At 43.5% G+C, this 14,826-nt stretch overlaps 1 protein-coding gene across 1 annotated transcript in view; it reads left to right on the forward strand.

The window, feature by feature from the left end:
• ptk7a (protein tyrosine kinase 7a) overlaps nucleotides 1-13,364 on the forward strand; it is a 37,026-nt gene extending 23,662 nt beyond the window's left edge. The window contains 21 exon segments of the mRNA XM_046857114.1: nucleotides 381-483; nucleotides 1,309-1,493; nucleotides 1,582-1,729; nucleotides 1,815-1,945; nucleotides 2,476-2,553; nucleotides 2,556-2,741; nucleotides 2,836-2,975; nucleotides 4,140-4,275; nucleotides 4,468-4,587; nucleotides 5,321-5,470; nucleotides 6,955-7,099; nucleotides 7,387-7,514; nucleotides 8,841-9,041; nucleotides 9,342-9,500; nucleotides 9,619-9,633; nucleotides 9,636-9,847; nucleotides 10,623-10,668; nucleotides 10,671-10,702; nucleotides 10,811-10,962; nucleotides 11,150-11,328; nucleotides 12,394-13,364. Of these exon segments, the coding sequence (XP_046713070.1) occupies nucleotides 381-483; nucleotides 1,309-1,493; nucleotides 1,582-1,729; nucleotides 1,815-1,945; nucleotides 2,476-2,553; nucleotides 2,556-2,741; nucleotides 2,836-2,975; nucleotides 4,140-4,275; nucleotides 4,468-4,587; nucleotides 5,321-5,470; nucleotides 6,955-7,099; nucleotides 7,387-7,514; nucleotides 8,841-9,041; nucleotides 9,342-9,500; nucleotides 9,619-9,633; nucleotides 9,636-9,847; nucleotides 10,623-10,668; nucleotides 10,671-10,702; nucleotides 10,811-10,962; nucleotides 11,150-11,328; nucleotides 12,394-12,554 (2,807 nt within the window). The 3' untranslated portion in view covers nucleotides 12,555-13,364.
• Nucleotides 13,365-14,826: the final 1,462 nt, after the last annotated feature.

Raw genomic sequence — 14,826 nt, forward strand, 5'->3', positions numbered from 1 at the left:
GTTAGTCTGCCGCCACATTAAACCGCACCATGTTGGTCTATAAAAGCACACGTGTAAACCATTGGTGAGGTTTTTTCCTCCACCCCACCCCTTCACCACTTTGGCTCCTCAGTAAACCAAACAGCGGCGGCTTGAGAGAAAGTTATTCTGGGCCACTAAAGGGGGCACACAAAGCTCCCCTTTATACGTCTCGCCAAGAGTAATTGCTTGAGATGCAGCAGCTCAGCACTTGTGATGGAGAACGTTGAAGGTCAGCTGAAAAGTATTTGCACTGAAGGTGTGAAACATGACCAGATGCTCTCACACAGGTTTAAAAAAAAGTTTAGAATGAAGTTTTTGTTGGTTTTTTTTTAATCTCCTCTGCTTTGTGTCTCCTGTAGGGTTGGAAAGTGGTGAAGTGGTTCTGCAGAGTCCGGCCTCAGAAGCAGAGATCAAGAGTTCCTCACCCGTGATCTTGCTCTGTAACCTTGACGGACACCCGCGGTGAGAATGTTTATATCTATGGAGTCATTTTATTTGTTTAGTAGTGTAGTAAAGTGAATTGAGGATCGAGGTCTTGTCCATCAGAGATGTTTTTTCCAAGGAAAAGATCTGGAATACAGGCAAAATGACTAATCCAAAATCCAGATATTTTCCATAAGCTTGAAATTAGTCAAATATATCTTGAAGTACACCATATGGGCAAAAGCAGTGCGACTCCTGATTTTCCCAGTCATATGTTGATCTTCACACAAAGTTGGAGCCACGCAATTGTGTTGGATGCTGCACGAAATTTTATTTACTTAAACTGGGAGACCCGAACCTGTTCCAGCATGACAATACCCCTGTGCACAATCCATCTCTTAATGGAGATATGGTTTCCATGGTTGGGAATGGAAGTTCTTGAGTTCTTGAGTGGCCTGCTAAAGCATCTGATCTCAACCCTATTGAACAGGATGGATGTGAATGCGGACCTTCCTCCTCATTCACAGCAGTACCTGACTTTACTTGACCCCTTTGGCTGAATGAATCTCCACAAATCTCCACAAAATCTAGTCTTCCCAGAAGAGTGGCTGATTTTACAACAGCAAATACATCACTGGGAAAGAAGGAGCTAAAAGTATTTGAAATTAAAATTATTTTAGTACATCGCATGAAACAAGTTTTTTTTTTTCTACTTCAAGCACGTGGTTGTTCACCTGGAATCAGTGAGAACATCACCACTGACCCAAATGCAGTTGTTTTTTTGTTTCTACTGGTTGTAATGGGAATTTTAGTGCGAAGGATCCACACTGATGCGCCTCAACGATCTTCTTCTGAATCCTGCAGGCCGACAAATCGCTGGTACAGAGACGGAGTGCTTCTAGCAGAGAAGAGTCACAAGATCAACAATAAAGAGCGAACGCTGACCCTCCCCAGCGCCAGTCCTGAAGATAACGGCGCCTACTACTGCTGTGCCAAAAATGCTGCGGGCCAAGTGTGCAGCAGCTCCAACTTCACCCTCAACATCATAGGTGCGGATTTATTTTTAACATTAGTGTAGATTTTCACTGTTGCAGGTTCTTCTGTCCTTACACACATTTGTAATGTCTCCTGTGGTAGACAAGAGTTACCCCCAACCCGTGGTGAAGCCCGAGGATCTGGTGGTGCTGAGAAACGAGGAGGCGTATTTCCACTGCCAGTTCACGGCGGAGCCGCAGCCCACCGTCGAATGGTTCCACGATAATGAGCCGATCGCCAACAAGAGTCGGTGTGTGTCGCTGAGATGAAAAATTACTCCTGGTTTGCTTTATGTTCGTGGTGTGTGTGTTTGCTAACCCTTGTTGTCTCCACAGTGTGTTTTTGCTCAACAACGGCTCGCTCTTCATCAGCCAGGTGAAGCAGCGGAACACCGGCCGCTACAGGTGTGTGGCTCAAGGTGTCCTGGGGCAGCGTGTCCCCCTGGAGGCTGTTCTGAGAATAGCAGGTGAATCATACGCTAGACTTGACATAAATATACAAAAAAGTATAATGTAAAATTGTTGGCCTGAAAACGTCTTAAATTCGCCTTAAAGGTCTTAAATATTTTTAAACAAGACGTAATTTTTCGATGTCCATGTAACGCTACCTTTAATGCTCATTGAAATGCTTTTGCAGCTCTTTTTTTTGTTTGTTTTTGTTTCTTCGTTTCCGTGGTGTCGCAGTTCTTTTGTTTCGCTGGTCCAAATATAATTCGCTGTATTACGACTAGAAATGAGACTAACCTGCAACAGCCAATTAGCTTTCTGTTGCAAATCTCTCGGATTGTACCAAAGACATAAAACGGATTTAATTTTCCAGTTCCAGATAAAAGTGCAAGATTATCAAATCATTAATGTTGTGCTATAGGTCTTAAATTTAAATATTAATGAAACCCCGAATCATCATCATCATCATTATAATAAATAATGAATAGTCTAGTTTATGTAGTTAGAAAAATCTAACCTTCATCCTTCTTCATGATCATCCCTCTGGCAGAAATCGATGAAATGCCTCCTCGACAGTCTCGTGTCTTCAGGGCCAGCTCTCTGGAGCGGGTCCCCTGCCGACCCCTCGCGCTCATCCTGAGCCCGAGGTGTGGTGGGAGCGAGAGGGTCAGCGTCTGCCCACTGAAGGGCGTGTGTTCCAGGACGGTCTGGATCTGGTCTTCAGCCCGACGCGTGCCGAAGACTCTGGCATCTACACGTGTTTCGCCCAGAATAAAGCTGGACAGAGGAAACAGGAGCTCACGGTTACTGTGGCCAGTCAGTAGGATTTCATCTGTCTTACATCTGTATTTTATTCGGACGTATTTCAGCTTTCCGTTAACGTTCCTTTAACACTTTTATTGCTCATCAGCGCGACCTGAATGGGTGCAGAAGCCAGATACAGATAGCCAGCTGGAAGAGGGGCATGCTGGGTATTTACACTGTTACACCCGTGCCACACCTGACCCTGAGGTCACGTGGTATCGCAACATGCAGCCGATCAGTGCCGAGGTGAGTGGAAGCGTACGTTTCTTACATCCTAAAGCCAGTGGGAGAGTCTGTACAGTTTGCGATTGACATTTTGATGCATAGCCAACGATATATTAAAGATGCACATGAATCATTCATCGTTCCGATGCGATACGGTTCACCCCATTTCGATTCGACACAATGCAATACGATGCAATGGAAAAATATGATTCTGTGCAGTTCAATATGGTGCACAGAGGTAATTTCTTTTCTTCAGTTCAGACAGACTGCAGACCATCAATTTACTATCAGTTTAGTTCTAACGCATGGGCCTTCTGCAAAAAACGAGACTTTGTAGAGCAAAAATAAAATTCAATTAAACCAGAGGTTCTTTTCCTGTTGTGTCTGCAAGAAGTTACAGCTCTACCTCTGCCATGTTAATCTGTATTCTACGTGACTCTCAGGACACGCCCCAGTCCTAGTAGCGTTGTGATACGTCATATTCATGTAGCAGCAGCGGTGCTGAGAGGACGCGCCTGAGAAACAGTTCAGCGAAGAGAAATCGATCCACAGATCAAATATTGGTCACAAATAATGGCACTTTTCCTAAATAATAAAAGTAAAGGGCACCTACTAATAATGATATATAAATAAGTCATTTTTTTACTGACACAAATATGTTTATTAATGCAAAATATTGCATTGCGATACAAATGCCAACTTGTATCTGATGCACACTTTTTTCAATCGAAGCATCACCAGTCGTTAACTTTTTGCCAATGCGCCGATGTGAATCTGTGACTCACCGTCCAAAATACAGATACATGGACTTTTTTGGACTTTTGCTTGTGTATATAATAAATGTCATGTCATCAGAATGCAGCTTCCAAATAACAGGCAGCATTTGAGGCATCATGAGAACAAACTTGTCCCATTCAGTTGGGTTCTTTATTGGGCCGTGTTTCCTTCTCAGAGTAAACAATACAGTAATTCTGTTCGTGTGCAAGTCCACAATCCTGTAATAATCTCTTAACAGATGTCACATGCTCCGAGTTTTGTGTTCTGTAATACTGAATCTGATACTGATGGATACAAAGGCACTAAACTTTCAAGGGATTTGTTTAATAGTAATAACACGTTGATAAGTCTGTATATTTGCTATATCTAATGCACCCTGGTGTGTGTGTGTGTGTGTGTGTGTGACAGGATACCCGTTTTAAGCAATTCCCCAATGGAACTCTGCGTATCAACAGCGTGGAGGTGTACGATGGCCACATGTACACCTGTGAGAGTACAAACGAAGCAGGGAAAATAGTCTCCTACACCCGAGTCACTGTATTGGGTAAGAGTGAGAGTCAGATGGTAAAAAAATCTGTGGCTCCAATTGGTCATTTTATATATTTTGAATACACCGGATCCCATTACACCCCTCCAGCTTGGATCATTTTTCTACCAAAGGCTGCCTTTTATTGCTTCATTTATCTTCAGGGTGTTTTTCATGCTTACATTCTGTACGTTCTGTACCACTCTTCAGAGCGGCTGAAGTTCACCCCGACGCCTCGGTCCTTACAGTGCCAGGAGCTGGATAAGGAGGGCAGTATGCAGTGTTCTGCCAAGGGCCGCCTGCCTCCCACTATCCGCTGGACGAAAGCTGGTGTGTACCTGCAAACATAACAAAGACCCAATGTTCTGTCTGTTCACTAATTTCCATAAATTCATTCATTTATCTGCGTTTTATTTCTTGCGTACGCTCAAAAAAGCTTCCAAGCCCTCGAACGGCCACAACATTCAACACCTCTCTTTGTAGAACCCACCCGAAGAACCAATGCGCTGGTTTCATCTACAGTATAAGGAATAAAATATTCTTGTAAATTAAATGAAAAGAATGCTGAGCGAGCAGCACTTTGAATAATAAAAAGGGTAAGGCGTGTGGTGTTTCTGATCTGCTCATGAGAATGAAGATAGGAGATGAAGAAGTGATGGGTCACTTGGGGCGGACGCTATATCCGTATTAACGTGACCACCGGCATTACGTTGTGCCATGATATGGATTATTGCTATACCGTGGATACCGTTACATATTCATGAAATCTAAATTTGCATTTATATTAATTTTCTACAATACAGTGAATGAGATCTTAATCATATCCACATGCAAACCCCCAAATTCCAGTGTGTAAGAGAGAAAGTTGGAATGATGTTTCCATTGTGTGTAAAGGGTCAATGAGCAGATTGTTATGAAGCAGTGAAGCGTGTCGGTCCAGCAGCAGCTGCTGTAGAAAGTGTGTGTGTGTGTGTGTGTGTGTGTGTGTGTGTGTGGGTGTGTGTTGGCAGGGTTGTAATGGCATGTAAGATGATTATGTGAATGTTTGTGGTGCCCCCTGCAGACGGCACTGAGATCCCAGCGTGGGTGGAGAAGAATGGAGGCACACTGCACTTCTCCAAAGTGACTCGGGCAGATGCAGGGAACTACACCTGTGTGGCCTCCAACAGCTTGCAGGGAGAGATCCGTGCTGTGGTCCAGCTCACTGTCGCAGGTAAAATACAGCATTACACACACACATATACACACACACACACACACACACACACACACACAAATCTTTTCATTATAATACCTAATGAGCCTGTGGTGAAGGAAGAACTGCCTGAGACTTCATGAGGAAGAAACCTTGAGAGGAACCAGACACAAAGGGAACCCATCCTCAGCACCTCATTAAAATTCCATCATTCTGGAGTTGTACTGTTTAGTGATGGATGCTTAGATGCAGAACTGTTTATGCAACCTCAAGAGCACATTGTAGCAGACTGTTGATATTAATTCCAGTCCAGATCCTTCCACAAAGTTCTTGAGCTGCTCAGGAACTTCATGGATCTTTTAGGCTGTTGATGTGGACCCATCCTCACACAGCGTGATCTCCAATTGAGGAGAACCTCATTCAGAGGAAGGGAGTTGGGGTGAGTCAGGAAGATCAGAAGAAAAGAGAGGGACAGGGTCGAATTGAATGTTTGTTTTAATAAAATTACAGTTTCAGGTGGCTCTGTATCTCATGTATCTTCATTGAACCAAATATAGGAAATTTGATAAACAAATGAACTAATGGCCACATACTGTAAAGTCCCACTTTCTTCAACCATATATGAACCGTTTCCTGTTCATCTAAATCCATCCGTCTTCCTCACACTGTTCAAATGTCCTAATGAAAGAACCATGTGTTTGTCTTTGACCTGGTGTTTACATGTCAGAAGGTTCCAGGAGGAAATACCATCAAAATGACAACCAAAGTGATGGATAATTGCTGTACATGAATGTTTTCCCTATCGGTTAGACACAAGTATCTCCTGAAAAGTAACAAACTTCTTCAGCAATTTTGTTGGATTGGACCACATGAACCAGCCTACGCTCCTCGCGTGCATTAACGAGCCTCGGCCGCCTACGACCCTGTCGCCGGTTCGCCACTGTTCCTTCCTTGGAGCACTTTTGATAGATAGTACTTTTGGAGACGCTCTGACCCAGTCGTCTAGACGTCACAATTTGTCTTATGCTCGCCCATTTTTCCTGCTTCCAACGCATCAACTTTGAGGACAAAATGTTCACTTGGTGCCTAATAAATAAATAAATCCACCCACTAACAGGTGCCATGATGAAGAGATCCTCAGTGTTCTTCACGTCACTGCTCATAATGTTATAGGTGTATCTTATCTTACACATCTATCTGAATGTAAATCTAAAATGTTAGAAAGCATGTTATCAGTGTGCGCTGGTGTATAAGAGGAACAAAACAGTAGTACAGCAGTAAAGGAAACATGTAAAAGCATGTCCTGAAGTGTTTTATTCCTTCTCTAGACAGCAGTCACGCAAGTATTACAAGACACGTGAGCTGTTTTCATGGCAACAAGTCGCGATGTTCTAAAGCTGTGAATTTGCTGCTTCCAAGCACTTTTTGTGGATTAATTGGTGATCATTTAGACTAGACTTAAGACCCGTGTCATGTCATGAACCCATGTTCTGTTTCTTTAGTGTACGTGTCGTTCAAGCTGAAGCCCGAGAACACTACCGTGTATCAGGGACACACTGCCGTGCTGCACTGCCAAGCCACAGGAGATCCTTCACCCATCATCCAGTGGAAAAAGAAAGACAAATTCCTCGAGTCCAACAAGAGCAGGTAAAAATAATCCCTGTTTTGTGATGACTCATCCATTACTAATGAATTAGATGAAATCTATACATATATAACAAAAGTTTGTGGACACATTTTGAGCAGCCACACTGACTTTCTATTTGCTCGTATAATAAGCTCCTCTCATTCAGACACAAGGGTCTTGATAAAGTCAGGAACTTTTGTTGATCGATTGCAAAAATAATTCACGTGCTTTCTCCTGTGTGTGTGTGTGTGTGTGTGTGTGTGTGTGTGTGTGTGTGTGTGTGTGTGTGTGTGTGTGTGTGATAAAGGTTCCAGACGATGCCCAATGGCTCTCTGGTTATTCAAGAAGTCAGTACGGAGGACACGGGCAGGTACACCTGCATTGCTGGGAACAGCTGCAACATCGCCCACACATCTGCAGAGCTCTACGTCGTGGGTGAGTTCAAGCTGAGGGACAGCGTTCATGGATTTCTAGAATTTCCAGTAACCCGGTACCAAGCGTCGTCCGAGGTCCGAGGCCAGAGTGAGGGTTCAGCTGCTGGATATTACGGCTGGAAACGGTTCACTATTCCTCATATTTTGAAAAAGTAGTCGATGAGTCGCCTTTTCCAAAGCCGATTGAGAAGAAATCATATAAATCCGTGCAATAAATGTGCAAAATATCAGATCTGTGTGGGTCATGAGACACTATGGCTCAATGTACCTGCTCTTACTGTGTACTTGTTCAAAGGTGTTTGGACACCTGACCATAAGATTGGGCTTCTTTTTGAACATCCCATTCCACATTGAGTCTCCATTTGCTTTTATTATAAGCTTCATTCTTCTGGAAAGATGTTCCATTAGATTTTGTTGAGATTTCTTTACTCACAAGGGCGTTAGAAAAGTCAGGTACTGGTGTAGGTGTGACATGAGGAGGCCTGGGGTGCAGTGCAGTGTTCACATTCATCATAAAACAATAGGGCTGGAGCTCTGTAGCAAGAGATGTTCCACATCTTCCAACCCATGTAAAGCAGATCTTCATGGAGCTGGATTTGTGCACAGGGGCATTGTCATGCTGAAATGGGTTTAGGGAAGAACAGGAAGTGGTAGTGATTAAGGCATTGGATTCAGGATCATCGTTCAGAAGGTCACAAGTTCAAATCCCAGCATTACCAAGAGGCCATTGCTGGGCCCTTGAGCAAGGCCCTTATCCCTCACCTTCTGTAAGTCGATCTGAAGAAGGGCATCTGCGAAATGGCATTAATACAAGAACCACATACGAGGTGGTATCAAAAGGTTTGGAGACGAGAAACACCAAAAGATGGCAGCACAAGGCTGCACACACAGTCGCGGAGAGCACCGAAACTTGGAGGTACTGGAGAGACGAAGCGACAGTCTTTGCAGTGGAAAAGCCCATCATCTCCACGACCGAAAAGTGCATGCTCATAGTTTTTTCTTTCTTTTTCATGTCATCGAAAACCGTCAATAGCGAGTTCTATTGGCAGTTTTTTAAACGTCTGAGGGAGGACATTCAGCAAAAACGTAAACCTTTGATACCACCCTAATGGGTGAAAAAGGCGGGTATCCGAATACCATCGGCCATATGGGGGGATTCATTTTGGCATGATATTAAATGATTAAATGATTCGTTAATGAAAGATTTTCTCCTGCTTCTAATGCATCCAACATGCAGCCTGCATTACTCGACTGTCTCTATTCGTTTGGTTGATTTGTCTCTGAAACACTGAATACATTGTTGTGTCGTGTGTGTTTGTGGTTGTAGAGAAACCAGTGCACCACACGCTGGCAGACGAAGAGAAAGCTCCGTACAAGATGATCCAGACGGTCGGGCTGTCTGTGGGCGCTGCTGTCGCTTACATCATCGTCGTCCTCGGCCTCATGTTCTACTGCAAGCAAAGACGCAAAGCCAAGAGGCTGCAGAAGAGCCAGGACAAAGACGAGCCCGAGATGGAGTGTCTCAATGGTGTGTGTTTGTGCTCGTATACAAAGTCTTATCGTTTCTTGTCACGTGATTTATAAAGAAATAATCCAATGTGTTTCCCCTTTAGTTCTGGTATTGTTTTGGTACATTTATTATATCAATGGAAAGTCCTTAGAAATACACAATATGGACAAAAGCACTGGGACAACTGACATTTCCAGCGATATGTGGTTCTTCCACAAACTGTTACCATAAAGTTGGAGGGACATCTACACTATAGAGCGACTAAAACGATCTCTGCATTAGAATCAGTTTAGAAGTTTCCTAATTTTTCTCCTACAGGAGGGGCAGGGCAGCAGAACGGACAGACCACTGCTGAGATCCAGGAGGAAGTGCCGCTGAACACCATGTCGTCGTCCTCTTCTGGGAACCACAAGCGCAACAGCACGCAAGACAAGCTGCAGTTTGCTCGCACCAGCCTCCACGCCATCACAACGCTGGGTATTGGCTCGAAACCTCTCTCCCTCAAATCAGATCAGATACGGCAAGAAGCATCGTGCCAAAGTGCCAAAAACAAAAAAACATTGTGTGATGATCGTGTGATCGTGTTGTTCCTCAGGTAAAGGAGAGTTCGGGAGGTTCTCCTGGCCAAGGTGAAGAGCGGTGCGGACGACGAAGAAACGGCGGTCCTGGTGAAGAGTTTGCAGGCCAAAGACGAACAGGTGCAGACGGAATTCCGGCGGGAATGCGAGATGTTCGCCAAACTCGGCCACCCGAACATCACGCGTCTGCTGGGCGTGTGCAGAGAAGCAGAGCCGTACTACATGATCCTGGAATATGCTGACATGGTGAGTTTTTCTTCATGGATTCACACTCCACTGCTATAAGCTTGAGCAAGACCCTTAACCCTTTCTGACCCAGGAGTGAATCAGCATGCTGCGCTGACCTCAACTTCCTAACAAGCTGAGGTTGGCCTGATTGGCCTGCCATGGAGCTCTGACCTCATCCCTATTAAACAGGATGAATGTGAATGCTGACTGCACCTCAGACCTTCTCACCTCACCTACATCAGTACCTGACTTTACTAACCCCCCTGTGGCTGAATGAATCTCCACAAAATCTAGTGAAACATCTTCCCAGAAGAGTGGAGGGAATTATAACAGCAAATGGGGGCTAATTGTGGAAAGGGAAAGGGGTCAAAAAGCAGCACATACCACTCTTATGCATGTTTTTCACACCTAGGCCTGTTAATACACCTCATAATACCATTATTATGAAGCCACAGGGATTTCTGGGGATTTGAAATAAAGACAAATTATATGTTTGCCTTCAGGACAACGAAGACGCCAACGTTCTTGTACCCCTGCTAGACGGCCTCGGTATGGCCAATCAAAATGTGAGGCAGCAGGTTCATTCTCATGTATTTGGATCTACAGGAGCTGATTTCTGTAGACCTCCTGATTGGATAGAAACTCTTACGTAAACTTGTTATTGGGAATAACTTGATACATTATCATGGGTGAAAATGGATTAAAACGTGACTCAGTGATTCTCAGCGGCTCAGTTTAGGCCAGAAGCAGTGCATCACATCGAACACATCTAACTGGGTTCTGTCTTCCTTAGGGTGACCTGAAACAGTACCTCAAAATCTCCAAGTGTAAGGATGAAAAGTGAAGGGTCACTCTCTCAGCACCAAGCAGAAGGTAAAACTCTCAGCATACCTGTTGCTTGTTTAAATAGTGGATTATGTGCATAACGGACCACACACAAGGATATAAACAGTGGGTTTTGTGTCTCGTGTGTGTTCCCAGGTGTCGGTGTGTGTGCAGGTTGCTCGGGCGATGGAGTATCTCTCCAACCAGCGCTTCGTCCACAGAGACCTCGCCGCACGCAACTGCCTCATTAGTGCCAAGAGGCAGGTCAAAGTGTCTGCACTGGGGCTCAGCAAGGATGTCTACACCAGGTACACACACACACACACACACACACAGGCTACAAAATGTAACGTTAGATACATTGTTAGATTGGCCATGTTAATAAATCTCCTCAAAAAACAACTGTACATTTAATGATTGTGTGTGTGTGTGTGTGTGTGTGTGTGTGTGTGTGTGTGTGTGTGTGTGTGTGTGTGTGTGTGTGTGTGTGTGTAGTGAGTATTATCATTACCGTCAGGCCTGGATCCCCCTGCGCTGGCTCCCATCCGAGTCTGTGTTCGAGGACGATTTCTCCACGAAGTCGGATGTTTGGGCTTTCGGTGTCCTCATGTGGGAGGTTTTCAGTTTTGGGGAACTTCCATATGCTGAGCTTCCTGACGACAAGGTCCTAGAAGGTAAGAGGGAACGGAAGAATGGAGGAAAGGAAGGAAAAAAAGAGAGGAAGGATGAAATAATAGGAAGAGAAAAGAAATAATAGGAAGGGAAAAATGAAGGAGAAAGAAAAAGAAGGAAGATAGAAAGATGAAGAAGGTTGGAAGAAAGAAAGAAAGAAAGAAAGAAAGAAAGAAAGAAAGAAAGAGGAAGGAAGGAAGGAAGGAAGGAGAAAGAAATGAAGGAAGGAAGGAGAAAGAAAACAGAATGAAGGAGAGAAAACAGAAGGAAGGAAGGGAGAAAGAAAAAGAAGGAAGATAGAAAGATAAAGTAGGTTGGAAAAAGAAAACAGAAGGAAAGAAAAAGAAGGAAGGAGAAAGAAAAGAAAGAGGGAACAAAAAGAAAACAGAAGGAAGGAAGGAAAGACGAAAATGAAGGAAGGAACGCAAAAAAAAAGGAGAACATCAGTAAGGGAAGGAAAAAGGAAAGTAAGAAAGAAGGAAAGAAATGATTCTAAACTGTAGCACACATCTGGAGACACACAATTGTACAGAACATCTTGAACTAGAAGACCCCTAACGATGCCCCTGATCCAAAGCCAGCTCCATGAAGGTATGGGTTGAAGTGGAAGATCTCCTGCTATAGAGCTCTGACCTCAATCCTATTAAACACATGTTGGATGAATTGGAACACTGACTGCACCCCAGTGTTCCTCAAACTACACCTATTCTAATAATTAATGCAGCTTTGGTGGTAGCAGCAGCTGGGATTTGAACTTATGACCCTCCGATCAGTCCAACATCTTAAACACTGAGATCTTCAACACCTATTATGTGAAGTAGATCTTCATGGAGCTGGTTGTATGCAGTGGGGGGGGCCTTATCATGCTGGAACAGCACACCTTCATCTCCACACAATCTAGTGGAACATCTTCCTAGGAGAGTGGAGGTCATTATAGAAGCAAAAAAAGGACTACATGTGGAATGCTCCGAAAGGAGCTTATGGTCTGGTGTACATCTTAGATAAGACTCCAAGAGCTGCTCTCATGGATTACGGCCTTAAAACCTCTTCTTTACTGTGCATTTCAGGTCTTCAGGAAGGAAAGCTGAAGCTGTCTCCTCCACACAGCTGTCCGTCCCGTATCTACAAGCTGATGGTTCGCTGCTGGGCCTCCAGCCCTAAAGACCGAGTGTCCTTCAGCGACATCGTCTCAGCCCTCAGCGACCCTCCGTCTGAGAGCAAAGTGTGAGCGAGGGTCCTCCTCCTACAGGACTTTCACCTCTATAATGTTTAGCTGTTTAGAAGAAGCTCCAGCGTCCTTCTCAAAGGATGAACACACTGCTTCTGAACAAAAAGCTGGGGTGTGTGTGTGTGTGTGTGTGTGTGTGTGTGTGTGTGTTTTTAATTGAGTCTCTTTTCTATCTGATGCTGGAATGAACAAATGCAAGCGTCAAGTCTCCGTCCTGAGCCTGATTCGTGGACGGAAAGCCCATGTGACCTCTCGCTGTCGAGCAGGAAGCGAAAGTTCTCTCACACCAAGTGCATTTCTTTTAAAGACTCTTAAACCCCACGCACTGATCCGTCATTTTTGTATTATAGAAGGATTTGCTCCAGGAACCTCATCACCGATTCAGAAGGTCCTGTTTTTTTTATATATATATTCATATTTGTACTGTACAGAAGGGAACTGTTTATATTCCACATCTTGTTCCTTAGTTAGTTCGTCTTGTTTTTAAAAAAAAATCCACATTAAACCTGGACGTAAAGTGATAAAGGTTATAAACGTGAAAAGACGTGTAAAACGTGCCATCGACGTGATGGAATTTCAGCTCCAGTGCAGAGTAACGATGAAGGATAACCTTATTATACGCTGAACGTCGTGTGTTTGATGTTTTGTTTTATACAGTAGATTTGTTTTCTATTCTCCAATTACTGTTACTGATGTACACTTTTTTTATTTTGATAAAAACCTGGAAAAATAACATTTAAAAAAAAAAATGTGAGCCACAAAATCTGGCATATGAACTGCTGATGATAATAAAGGTTCACTTTTTCACGATGCCGGTCCTCTATTTATTTATTTTGTATAATCAGTGTAAAAGATCTTTCTAGGTTCCTTCAACAGGACCTGAGAAACACGGAGATACAGACACACATACACTGATCAGCATAACATTATGAGCACCTGACTAATATTGTGTTGTGGTTTGTTGCTGCTGAAACAGTTGTCGAGCATCAACAGCATGAACTTCTTCAGCAGTATGAGCTACAGGAGCTCGTCTGTTGGATCGGAACCACACGGACCAGCCTTCGCTCCTCACGTGCGTCGATGATGCTCGGCCACCCACGACCCCTGAGCACTTTTGATAGATACTGACCACTGCAGACCAGGAACATCTCACAAGAGCTGCAGTTTTGGAGACGCTCTGACCCAGTCGTCTAGACGTCACGATTTCTCAAACTCTCTCAAATCCTAACGCTCGCCCATTTTTTTCTGTTTCTAACAACAACTTTGAGGACGAAATGTTCACTCGCTGCCTAATAAATACCACACAATACGCCATAATTAGAGCAGATGGTACTCGTACCACTTTACAGTAAATAAATGGATGAAGGAAGAGATGGGTAGATAGATGAATGGAGAGCTGAATGAAGAAAGGTGGACAGATAGGTAGATGGATGAAGATATGAAGAGATGGATGGATGGATAGATAGATAGCTGGATTGAGAGCTGAATGAAGAAAGATAGACAGACGGGTGGACAGATAGGTGGATCGAGAGATGAGAGAGACCGCGTCTATTAAAAGCACTAACACTGCTCAGCCGCTAGAGGGCGATCTTGACCTATATTTGAGTGTGGCTTTAATAAATAATTATAATAATAATATTTAAAGCTTATTTTTAATTACAACTATTATAATTTTGATAATAAAAATAAGCTGAGGCAAATTCCCTTTCTTATTAGACAATTTTTCAATAAATTAGTAACTTCTATCGTATACAAAAAACATAAACAAACTGCACTCAAACCAAACTTACATTTAAATCAGTAGTAGTTGTATTATTATTATTATTATTATTATTATTATTATTATTATGTTTCACCATTCTGAAAAGATCAAAGAGTTTATTGTTAGTAACATCTCAATGTCTGTATGGAATTAAAAACTGTCTGCCTGAATTACAAGAATCATCATGTCAGAAGGTGAGCACCCATGAAGAGCTTGCTTGTGTGTGTGTGTGTGTGTGTGTGTGTGTGTGTGTGTGTGTGTGTGTGTGTGTCTGGGTGGGTGGAAAAGATGAGCATGTTGGTGTTGGTGCACTGAGAAAAATCCAGCAGTTACACACCAGAATAACCAGCCGGCTGTGGGAGATTATGAGCATCTATGATATTCCACAGTACATAAGGTTCCATTTATTTCATTTCAATTTGATGAAATGATTAAGATGATGTTCAGGAACCCAGTGGTGGGTCGTGTATTTCACTCCCAGGCCTTCAGTGGTGTCCTCCCTGAATCGAT

The sequence above is a fragment of the Silurus meridionalis genome, chromosome 9 (genome assembly GCF_014805685.1).
Source record: "Silurus meridionalis isolate SWU-2019-XX chromosome 9, ASM1480568v1, whole genome shotgun sequence".
In the NCBI taxonomy this organism is placed as follows: domain Eukaryota; kingdom Metazoa; phylum Chordata; class Actinopteri; order Siluriformes; family Siluridae; genus Silurus; species Silurus meridionalis.